This window comes from Atta colombica, unplaced genomic scaffold, assembly GCF_001594045.1.
Source record: "Atta colombica isolate Treedump-2 unplaced genomic scaffold, Acol1.0 scaffold226, whole genome shotgun sequence".
NCBI lineage: Eukaryota > Metazoa > Arthropoda > Insecta > Hymenoptera > Formicidae > Atta > Atta colombica.
Genome location: NW_017259323.1, coordinates 1,801,163 through 1,813,561, shown reverse-complemented (window position 1 = coordinate 1,813,561; position 12,399 = coordinate 1,801,163). Strand labels below are relative to the sequence as shown.

The following is a 12,399-nucleotide window of genomic DNA, read 5'->3' as shown; positions in this document are numbered from 1 at the left end:
ATATATATAAAATGTAATTTTGAAACTACACGAACTCGTTAACATTCATTTTAGCTCATAGCTTCTTTTCTTATTTTAAATAAAATAATTTATAGCCTACATAAAACAGCCTATATAAAACAAATAAGTGGAGGATTTTATTTTAACTTAAAAAATAGTTTTCATTACATTACATTAACATTTTATCTTTAAAAACTCCAAATATGACACTATAGCCATATCATGATACGAATATGAGATACAGATATCTACATGTTGTATATATTTCCTTCTCTCGTTTCGTGCAAACTCGCTCAGGATTCTCTTCGGTATGTGCACGTATAAAGCGACTTTTCACATAAACGTAGTCGAGCAATCACGCCGCGAAGATGCATGAAGCCTGGAGGTCGACCTGGTAGAAGTTATCGATGACTCGAAACTCAGACGGGATCCTTACTAGCGAAACGATCGTGAGCGGTAATCCTGGATTTCATGGCGCACTCTCTAGCTCACCACGTTGTATGCTCACGATATCTCTTCTTTAAACACTGGACTTATGGAAGCTCCCTCACGAAGTCATGAACGTTCACGTTATTAACGAACTGCAGACATGATTCTCGCAAATCAATAGGAAGTCGCGAATGTCTATAAGAAGCAACTAGTTGCTACCATTTCTCTTTGTTTTCGGATTCTTGTCAAGTTTTTCGATAGGCCGGTTTATACTCTTTCTTCATCAATATAATAAGTTTTACGATGAACCGCTATCAATACAACTTCTATTTCAATTCATATTCAATTTATCCTTGCACGCGTTGCTCATAGAAAGATGTAATTCTATAAGTTTATTTAATTTATTGTATTATCAATTTGTTTTAAATTAGAAATATTAAATCTTTTTTTTCTTTCTTTAAAAAGTGCACTTTAAATAACAATTTCGACTTGTATCTCTCGTGCTCACTCAATCTAACTTTACAGCTTTTGATGCAATTGGTTGCCGCAAAGGCTGCATAATAAAATAAAATGTTGATCCATACGCTATCTAATGAAAGTGAATCAACGGTGGAATCGATGGTTTTTAATTAATTAAGTTTGGTTTTCGTCGATTATGTATGTACTTTTAAATTAAAACAATATTTTCGAAATATTTTGTAATAAAACCTTCCATTAAAGTTGAGCAATGAAAATTTGTAAACATTGAGATTACATTCACGTTCAATGTTACCGTTATTCGAGCTTATTCTCTTTCACTTATTACTTATTCCCATTTTTTTATTTTTGTTTGTTATGCCATCCGTGTCTCCCCGATTTCTTCTCCTTTAAATCGTTTCTGTTCAGTCAATTACTGTTGTAACAAGATTGATTGATGAATTATTCTTCTGTTAACTCTGTTCTATTTAGATTAACAAGATATATTGTCAATCGAACTAATTTCTGACTAACATAAACATGTACTAATATTTATTGAAAATTGCTAAAGTTTATCAAATTTTAATTTCAATTTTTGTTAATGTTATTCTTTCTTACTTTGCTCGTTTAAATAATATCTTGATATAATGACTTCATGTCTTATCACACACATTTTTCACACTTTTCATGTTTTTCGGATGCTGAAAAAAAAATAATTCCTCTTATCAATGTCTCTTAATCGGAGCTTTATATGTCGCCGATAACGAGGCATCATCAAGTGTGCACACCTTGAGGAAACGCTAACTTATTCATCATAAGGGGATATCATGGGTAGAACGGATCATGTACGCACTCGTGAAATTTGTATATTACAAAAGATAGCGAGCGCTTCTATATTTCATTTTGCGCATCTTGTCTTTTTTCAAATAAGTTTTAGATTACTGAAAAATAAATTAGTATATGGAGAGATATCTCATATGTAAATAAATAAGCTCATCTCTATCAGCATTTTCTTATTAATTTCTAAACAAATTAAATCCTAGATTTTTTTATTATTTTTGAAATTATTAACAAATATGGTATTTTTCTAAAAGTATTAAGAAAAATATTAATCTTTTGCAAAATTATATATCTTAAGCAAATTTTATTAAAATAATCGATAATTTTTTTATATCTATACGAATTTCCTATCCTTATTATTCTTCGTTTATATTAACTTTAATTTATTTCTAAAAATGTAATCGCTTTTGAGTAAAACCATCGTCAAAATCTGCAGACAAAATCTTACAATTAGAACCTCATTCGCCTTTCTCTTTCTCTTTCGTGTGGATTAGCACATTGTTGTCCCAGACTCTTCAATTGTTTGTCTTCCGGTATACACATGCATTTCTTGAGCGCCCTTATATTTCGCCGTCACCATTGTCGTGCAAACGTTACACGGCCAGGACTGTTAAGAACGGCGACAGAAATGGGGAGCGTTCACCCGCATACAAATTGATCCTTTTTGCTGGCAGGCTCGCGCGTCCTTAGCAGCACCTACGACCGCGTCTCCCTCACAATCCGCTGAAAAACCGGCCCGAACACACGGCTACAAGGGGGTTGTCGCGTTTTGTGGAAACAATCAGCAGGTTGTCGCGAAACAAGGATATGAATGCATAATCAGCGCAGTTAACACGGTTGCATGCCGTGTTCACCGACTCTTTTTTTGTTTCGGACCCTCCCTCAAAGAACGCCGCTTTTGTGTCCGAATCCAACCGTGCGAGGGAATGAGGGTCGGAAAGACGAAGGACGAGAGGAACGTAAGTCTTCACGACGATATATACGATCGATGTCTCGCATGGCAAAATCTTTTTCTCTTATTGTTTTTCCAACTCCTCGCCATCCATGATGCTCCGCATTAGTCGCTCCTTGAAGAATTCTCTCTGATTTCTCAGAGAAAATTCTCTTTCTTCTGATTAACAGGCTTCTTTCCTTTATCTTGAATTTTTTTAAATATCTATATAATACTGGATGTTTTCCAGCAAGAGACACAGTGTAACAGTGAATTATTACATCCTTATTATTTGCCACTAAACAAAGATGAAATGGTCACTGAGTTAGACTGTGTTTTTTGCTGGAAAGCATGAAATTATAGCGCCTTATTGTTGTTGGCATGTATACATGTCATTTAAAATATAAATATAATTATTACAAAATGTTCAAAGAATATTGTACAAAATTATAGTATTTAAAAAAATCCATACATCGATACTTTCTTTGAATTTTAAAGACGATGGAAAGTCCTCGTTTTATATAATACATATATGTTATCTAAGCGCGCAAACTTTGACAAAAATATAAAGTAGAACAGTAAAATATTTGTTAATTTTTCTAAAATATAAAATACACAAGAATGGACCGGAATTTCCATATATAATCGTGGCGAAATGCCAAGTAATCTTTCGAATAAAAGAATAAGCTGAAAATATTGTTCGGTCTGTTTAAACTTAACAATTCAAGGAAAATTTCTTACTGCGCTGTTTCTCTCTCGTACTCCTAAATGAGAACCAGCGGTTCTCACTAGGAACATGTCTCGCTGTATGGAGAACCACGCCTCTTAATCTCCCCTTGTAGACGTTGATAAAAAGCTCGTGCGATCGGTGCATACGCCAGTTTGCAAACAACAAACGCAAGCGTCACGGCGTCGTTTTCGCAGGGCACCTTCGACGTTTACTTCTTATCGGATCAGGTATGAGAGAAGGGTAGATTACGCAGGTACACGTTGAGAAAAGTTAACGAGGCCTGGGGCGGACACGCCTTGGACGATCAACGATTAGTCACTGAGAAGTCTTGAAGAGAGCGTACTGATCTGTTCGGCACAACAGTGACAAATGCAAGAAACGAAAAACGCAAGAAAGCCTTCGCTCTTTGATGCAGATCATTAAATTATTATTTTATCTTGGAATTCAATCAAAAGTTAATATATAATAAAGTTTAAAATAATAATTATATTTTTCTGCCTGTATAGAACAAATTAATAACAAAGCAAAATTGTCAGTAAAAAATTTCAATTTCAGTAAAATTTCAATTTTATATATAAATTATATATTTTATATAAAAATAAAAAATATAAACATATAGCATGCAGTATTAATGTACGCTTTATATATAACATAAAATAATACCTAAACATTAAATAATAATTGCAGTTCATGATTAAGAATGAAGAAATAAAAAACAATAAACAGAAACAGAGAAAAAAATTTATGACATTTCTGTTATCATTTATGTTATTATATTTAATTATTATATTATATTTAAATGTATACATTATATTGACATAAATAATTGAATATACAACAAATAAAAAATGAATGTTAGATAAGAAAAATACATGAGATTGTATTATAAGTAATGTTCTAGATCACATACAATATGTCTTATTTAATAACAAATACATTAAAAAATAAGCAAAAATTAATTAAAAATTGTTTTTACCTGCAATGGGTTTCAGAAATGATGCATAAAATATATGATGACGGAGAATGGTATGAATATTATTTATAACGTTATGCATTACGATCGGACAATAACCGGTTAGTAATCGGAGCTGATGCCCGCTTTATTTCTTATCGCGACTGTAAATTATTGTATTTCATAGCTTTCTTAATCACAATGAAATTTCAGCACTGGAGTGTCGCGAATTGCAAAACGTATCGCAAGTTGAGAAAGAGAAATGCTTCTTTTTTCCACAATATGAAAACATTAACAAATTCTTATTATGCAAGTTACGGAGATTCGTAACACTTTGTCAGATTTTGTCTAGCATTAAGAAAATGTTCGTTATCATTCTCTTGTCGATTCTTTAAAATTATTTTTCTTATATTGTATAGCAAGCAAATAAATAATAATATCATAAATTTCTATTATAATATCAAATATTGAGCAAACACTGTATTTCGACAATAGTTACGAGAATAATAGAATGGATTTTCTACTAGAAAAAAATTATTGTATACCCTTCTTTTATAAAATTAACCTTCTTTTATAAAAGCATATATGTTAAATTTAAGTTTACTTGATTTTCTGCACTTTATGCGAACTTTTGTCAAATTCACAGGACGAACAACAAGAAGATTTAAAATATATTTATACTGTGCGCGCGCTTTGCGTCACAGTCGCAATCAAAAACAGCTATAAAGATAGGATTAAAGTTCCCTGAGACGAACGATAAAAATTTGCAAGTCCCAGCCATGCAATTAAGCGAAGTGTCGACGGCGCCCCAGTCCTTTGAGTTCGGGTTAATTCCGCCATTCGAACGGTACGTCTGAAACCGGTTCGCAGCCTCGTAATCCTCGTACCATGTCGTCGCATTTCTGACGAAGTCACCAGTGCAAACCTTCGTGATTTACAAATGTAACGTATCAGAAACATGTTCATTATTCTGTAAAGTAAAAAAAAAATCTTGAAAGTGTTAAATTTATTAACTTACAAAAATTCATAGAAGTAACAGAAAATTTATATATATATATATATATAAAATTAAAATGTAAACATGTCAATATATATTAAGTCGATTTCTTTCGGATTATCCTGTTCTTTTAAGGATTTGTTACTGGTTTGCGGAAGTGTGTACTGTGTGCAGCTTGCATACGCGACATGTTACGACCATTCTGTTATCCGAGCAGCACTCCAGGGTCTCCCACGTCTTTCTTGTTGGCAGACAGCGTGGTACCGCGACGACCGAGAAGAATCGCGTCGTGGAGGGTGGAGATAAACACGTAGCACTATCACGAGCGACATGATCAAGCGCCTCGTCGTCGATAGCTCGTCGCCAGGTATCGATCGTAATTAATAGGGACGATCTGAAGAGGCGACCTTAACGAGACACCCGCAATCAAACTGCCGCCGCGCGCGCGGCTCGACGTCATTTGTTTAAGTTGATCCTCGCTTGTCGCATCCGAATAAGGGAACTCGTGTTCGCCACTCTGCGGGAAGCGCGAAAGAACAAAGAGGGAACTGAGTATGTGAATGTGAGTGTTGGGATGATCTCTTTGGATGAGATCGCGACGAAAAGGAGGGAACGGGAATGAGAGAAAAAAAGGAGGAACGGACAAGCGAGCAGACACCTGCTGTTAGCTGCATTGTCTTCCTCTCTTTTTTGATCTTCGCCCCTTCTTTCTTTGCCATCATCCCCTCGTCTTTCTCTTCTTCGTTTCTTCTTATTTTTCCCTTGCCATCTTCTAATACGATACACTCCGTCGAAGGGAGTCCATAAACGAGGCGATGACACAACACTACCACTGTAGAAGATGAGTGAATGCTTTTTTGTAGCTACATGCTTTTTTGAAATTAAGGTCTGGAGACCGAGTATAAAAACCATTTGATGCCGATACAGATTAAATTAATGAGAAAACTGGATGTATGATAAAAACATAAGGTTAAACATTTAATTACAACGAATATAATCTTTTTTCTTTACTTAACACGAAATGAACATTAATTTAATGCTTTTAATTAGTAAGTAATTTTCACGAAATTAATATTTGATGTCATTAATAGGATTAATGTTTATTTTCTAAATAAAGTGAATAATTTTATCACGCTAATTATAAATATAATTCCAATTAATTGACTTAAAATTAATAGTCTGTCTACACACGACGCGGATATTTACGATTCTGTCGCGCTATTCATCAGAGTACAGTGTAAAACACATGTAACATATATTATGTGATATGATAGAGGATGCATTCAGACACACAAAATAAATATTGTTGCCAGGGTAGTTTAGAAATATGTGCTGCAAGCACACCAATCGGCATAACTCATTTTAGTGGCATATAATTATTGATTTATACGCGTAACTCGCGAAACACTTTAGAAATAATGAAAATAACAGAGATTTCAACACGGGAGGATTTATACTGATTGTTTTCCGCGTCTCATCTCGCTTAATATAATCACGTATAAAAACATATAATTCGTATAAAAACATATAATCACATTTTCATCAAACATTTAATTCTAAATGTGAGTAAATCTTTATGACCTCAAGCATCCCTAAACTTTTCTCTTATTCTAAAATATGCAACATCTAGCTTGAATCAGTAAGACTCGTGAGGATATAATTGAAGCGTGGTAGAAAAGAAAGTGAACGAAACATAAGTAAATGAAGCTTGTAGCACCATTTCTCCTTTTTTAATGCAAAGAGAGATCAAGCATAAGAAATATGCTATAGAAGATTAGAGAGTCGCATTTGTATCAAACGTACATTGAACAAATACGGTGTTCTTAACATCGTGCGCTACTTTTCCACTGATTGCCACTTTTCTCATTTCAGACATTCATGATGACTTTAATGCCAGACATGTGACATGCACAGTGAAGAAGGGAGAGCGATGGCAGCGGCGGAAACAGTTCTCCGAAGTTCCTCCGATCTTCTCCTTGTTCGTGACAATCGACGAGTCCACGAAGCAGAAGAGGGAATCTTCACTCAGATCTTCACCTTGACAAGGCCTACGGGTTCGTGAAGGGCATGAAAGCTCATCATGTTCAACCACCGATACAGGTCACAAGCGCTGTTGATCTGCAACTTCCTCGGCGTCACATTCCTCCTACTAATCGTCGCCGATAGCTGCGATGCGTTAATTCAACCAAGTTCTACAGATGTCAGTTCAACTGAGTTCGTCAAAGGGAAAAGTGAGTTTCGTAACTACTTCCATTCGAAAAGAGAAAGAGGAAGTTGCGAAAACGGAATTATGATCGATTTGAGAATTATTTCCGACATTAAAGTATGATCGTAATTCTTTGCTTTCATGCATAAAATTGGAATAAATATAATAGTTCATTTTTTTAAATAAAACTAACGTATGCATTATGAAATTATTTAGTTACGATTAAATATAAACTATCATACATTTTTCAATTTTTTATTGTTAATTTTAATGATTTTAAAATGACTATTGATTTTATCATTAGAAAGTACTACGGCATATATTTATTCCATTTTTACAATTGTTACAATTATTAATTTAAATTAATTGTAACAATTATTAATTTATATTATTAATTTAGATCCTTTATAATATAAGTTGATTATATATATCATATTTATTTATCATATAATTATATTTACTTTCTCTTCTTTTATAACGTAAATATTCAATTATTGGAGTAACAAAATCTCTGAGGAATGTGAACATGTCGGTAATAAAAGAGAGATGGTAATCTTGCGAGCATTAGTAACAAATCTGACGTTGGGAGAGTAATGTAATTTATTGGCGCATAAGAGTTGCTACGAGTCAGCTTTTTAATCGGAGTATAAGTGTATTCCGTTCTTCCTAGTATAGCGGAGACCCTTGGTCGTAGATCATCGAGGGAGACCGTAGAAAAGTAGAAAGCGAAGCGGTGCTTCAGCTTCGCGTGGGCGTCGCTTGGCCAAAGAGTCTCTTTTACTCGTAATACGTGGAAAGTACCGTTTCCTCTCCTATGAAGGGAAGGTAAAAAAGGAGAGAATGACGAAACTCACGCCTCTTAAAAGCTTACCTCTTACCATTCGTCCCTGATCGAGAGCGCCTAACGTTGCGCATGACCGTGTAAGTGCATCTATGAGTAGTGATCGAGAATCACTACTCATACAGCAGCATACGCACTCTCCGACACGCAGTCCGCAAGAGCTTGACCCATATAAAGTCTGATGTTTACATTGGTGTTGATGACCGCCGCGAGATCGCCGTTGCGTTTATTATCATTGATATATATTTATTAGATATCAACTGTCATATCATACGGTTTCAATGGACCACACGCGGTTTACGGAAGTTACATTTCTGCAGGCTTCGATGATTTCTTGATGAGAGTTAAGTGTCAATATAAATTAAATTCGGCCTGAAAGAGATTTTTAATAGGAATTGATTAAAAATGTGAATCATATAAATTAATATATTTCTTAACAGTTCTATTTAAAATTGTGATAGTTTTATATAAACGATCACAATTTTTTTATACTTTAAAGTTTTAGTCACCTATTTGTATTAACTCAAAATTATGTAGACACAAAAATTAAAAAATGTAAATTATAAAATCATAATTCTTTAACTGTATTCTAACGCAGCAAACAGCTATCTTCTTAGCATCGCAATCACAGGCAGGTGCTTATCTCAGACACAGAATTTCTTTTGTTGGATAACAGCTAAAGAGTGAAACGACATCGATTTTATTTTACAATTTTGATTTATTATACGCTTTATGAAAATGTAGGCGTTTGAAACTATCATCCGCTTTAACAGTATTTGGTTGATGAATAATAAATATGAATCGTCTGAGAGATTTAATAAATTGTTCGAAAACACTTCAATTGAATTTTATAAAAAAGTATATGTATTTCAGGAGACCATCTGAATACTTTCACGTAACGCTATTAGACTATTACTAATAGTTTTTATATAAATATTTAGATGGATAGTGTAATCAAATCTTGCAGCATTCTTCAAAAACTGCGCCATTTTTATGGACGGCTTTTAGAATTCCATTCGCGAGTATCAATCTGAAACGAATTGATATGATCAATGAAAAGAGTGTAGAATGTCTTTCCACAATCTTTAACACAATAATCGTAGAAGCTGCGCATTATGCAGCTGAAAAATGCAGTTTGTCCAGTGCATTTGAACACCAGAATTCGTTGCGGACACGAGAAGATATCGCCTAAAGTGGCCTCCATAAAGGTTTCCATTAAAGTGATAAGTCCTGAGTCGATTTCTTTCTACCCATTAAGCGGGAGTAAAACGTTCGCCATGTTGTGCTCTCTATAGCCTCTATTTTCTTGGAAGAAAAAGGTAGAATGAATGAGAGATGAACAACAAATCAAGAAGAAAAGAAAGAAAGAGAGAGGGAGAGAGAGAGAGAGAGAGAGGGAGAGAGAGAGAGATGATAAGATTCGGTGAGAGAGAAGAATTCACCTTGAAGGGATTATGGAGCCGCAGTAAATTAATCGACCGCCTTTATCGTTCTCGGCTTTTAAGGCGTATCACATTTCGGAATAAAGCGTCTATTAAAAGACGAGTGCAGCTTCGATAATCCGCCACGTAAAGACGCAAGGATATTATTTACGTAAGGGAAAGGAAATGTCCGACACATCAATTAAAAAAATCGAATTCCTTTAAAAAAATTAAGTGCCCTATGACATAGCAATTTTAGAATTCATCTTCTGACGTATCTCGATTTTGATTATGCTGACTTTCGCGTAGGATAGACTTTTCTGACATTTATTACAGAACTCATCAATTTCTGTCCGATCTCGATAATCATTCGGCATGACTTGTATTTTTTGAAATCTCGCTATACGTAATTTATATTATTTTATTTTATTTAATAGCTATTACAGAATTATATTTTAATGATATTTCTATATTTTTAATATCAAAAACTCTATTCTGTGCTACATTATATCATAAAACGGAATAAATAAAGTTAAAATAAATTCTATGATAAAATATTTTATGAAATATTTTAAAAACTTCTATTTTATTATATTTTGTTTTAAGTAGATGAATAATAATAACAAAAGCCATGATTATTAATGAGATGATTCCTGCAATTCTTAAAGCCTTATTTAATGTGTTATCTCAAAGGATAAAAGAATATTTGATTGGCATTGTAATCGAAACCGTAAATGAGACATACGCCAAAAGATTGACAAAGTTTTTACTCGCACAACTTAGTCAATTATTGCCCCAAGCTCTTCATTTATTTTATATTTTCGCCTTCAGAAATAATCGACAAGCAGCAAGAAGTTTTATTCATTATACCTCTTGGCCACGAGAAGTGATTTCATTCAACAATTGAGTACTGATCTAATCTTTGAATCTCGGAGAATTCCTGTCTTTCTGCAGGTCAGACTCTTCGATATAGCTAGTATCATCCCTTTGATCAGCCATATTAATTATTACGATGTTTCTTCTTGGGTAGCTAGGGAATCTCGCTTTCTCTCCCATTGCTCCTTCCAGTTTCTTCATCTTCAACGGATCCTTCGGCAGATTGTATCTTCCAACGTATCCAGCGGATAAATAAGGAGTAAGTAACAAGACGGCAGAGCTACAGAAAGAGAGATTATCGAAGCATAAGCATCCATCGAGACTGAAGCGAGATACCGCACAGTGTAGGTAATACCGTTTTCTCATTCGACTTATCGTCATCAACGATATACGTGCGTGCAAGGACCAGACGAGGACATCTGGGAGGCATGCCTTAATTGACCGCTCGGAATATCGACGAGATCCCACAGACGGATTGAGATGTCACATTTCCGAGGGACGTTCACATTTTTTGCTCGCCAATGAAATATAACCGTTCAATATGTTCGGTGGATTTATATTTATGTACTAGAGAATTGCGTCACTGAATCTAATGAATGAGGATTCAGAACCATCGCGCGTTTCTTTTCTACTAAAATTCCTCCTGATATGTTCTAAAAGCATTAATGTATCTTGGATATTTGCGATCATCTATTTGTTTTATTTTCTTTTTTTATACAGCTTTTATTTGCTTTTTTATAATATTCTTAATTAAATTCCGTTTATTTCTACTAAAAATTTGAGGCATAACGTTTCTTCCAATCTTCGAAATTTTAATATTATAAATAACTTGAAGCGCAACTAAAAGTCACGATTTACATTATTTATAATTAAAAGTATTCTTATACTATTTATAGTAAGAATAACAAATAACAATATAAATCTAATTTTTCTGACAATGAGAAATTTTTGTTATTTATACATACATTCCGTATACTGAATATTTACTATGTATAATAAGAAAATTTGTTTCAAAAATTTTATTATTATTATTAGTACGATTTTAAATCTATCAGAACTATCTAGCAAAATTAATCAGTTCAGAATAAGCAATGAATACGTGATGATTGTACAAGCGCGCAGCTCTGCGATTCAATTGAGGCAGCATTCCAAGGAGAGATTGCACACGCGGTATAACAGATGAGTCGATTCTTATTAATCATTTTCGCCTGACGTCTCTCGCAACCTGCCTGGCGGGCATTTCGCGGGCTCGTGCGACAATCCTGAGGTGAAACCGGTAACAGGTGGTCTCACAGGTACGTACTCGTCAACTTAACGACCTCGCATTCATTTCATCAATGTGGCCGAACTCGTATCGTTCGCGATATTAATGCATACTGTCGAAGGTTAATTAAGGGTTTTGGATGCAAGATGACGCGTGCGATCGCGAATATGACAACAATGGGTGTCGTCGATATGATCGAGGTGAGATCTTTGAATGCAACACAAATGGAGCTGTCAATGTTTTTTCTTAAGCTGCACATTGTATGCCGAATCAGAGAGACTTAAGGTGGCAATCGTTGCCGATTGACGTGATGACACGCGAAAACGCGACGATGAAGAACATTGTCTCGGATTTTGTTTATAACATTGCGATGTCATTATTCAGAATGAGAGTGAAATATTGGATGAGAGACTCGAAATGGGATGTAAAGAATATATCTAATTTGTCTGAATATAT

At 34.3% G+C, this 12,399-nt stretch overlaps 1 protein-coding gene across 2 annotated transcripts in view; it reads left to right on the top strand.

Moving 5' to 3' along the window:
* The window catches only part of LOC108688203 (epidermal growth factor receptor), a 150,948-nt gene that overhangs the window by 118,824 nt on the left and 19,725 nt on the right, over positions 1–12,399 (top strand). Inside the window, exon 2 of one of the 2 annotated variants that reach the window (XM_018194360.1) lies at positions 7,208–7,566. The exons of the other annotated variant lie outside the window; for it this stretch is intronic. Coding sequence (XP_018049849.1) covers positions 7,416–7,566 — 151 coding nt within the window. The 5' untranslated portion in view covers positions 7,208–7,415. The remainder of the gene's footprint in view (positions 1–7,207; positions 7,567–12,399) is intronic. 2 annotated transcript variants of the gene reach the window in all.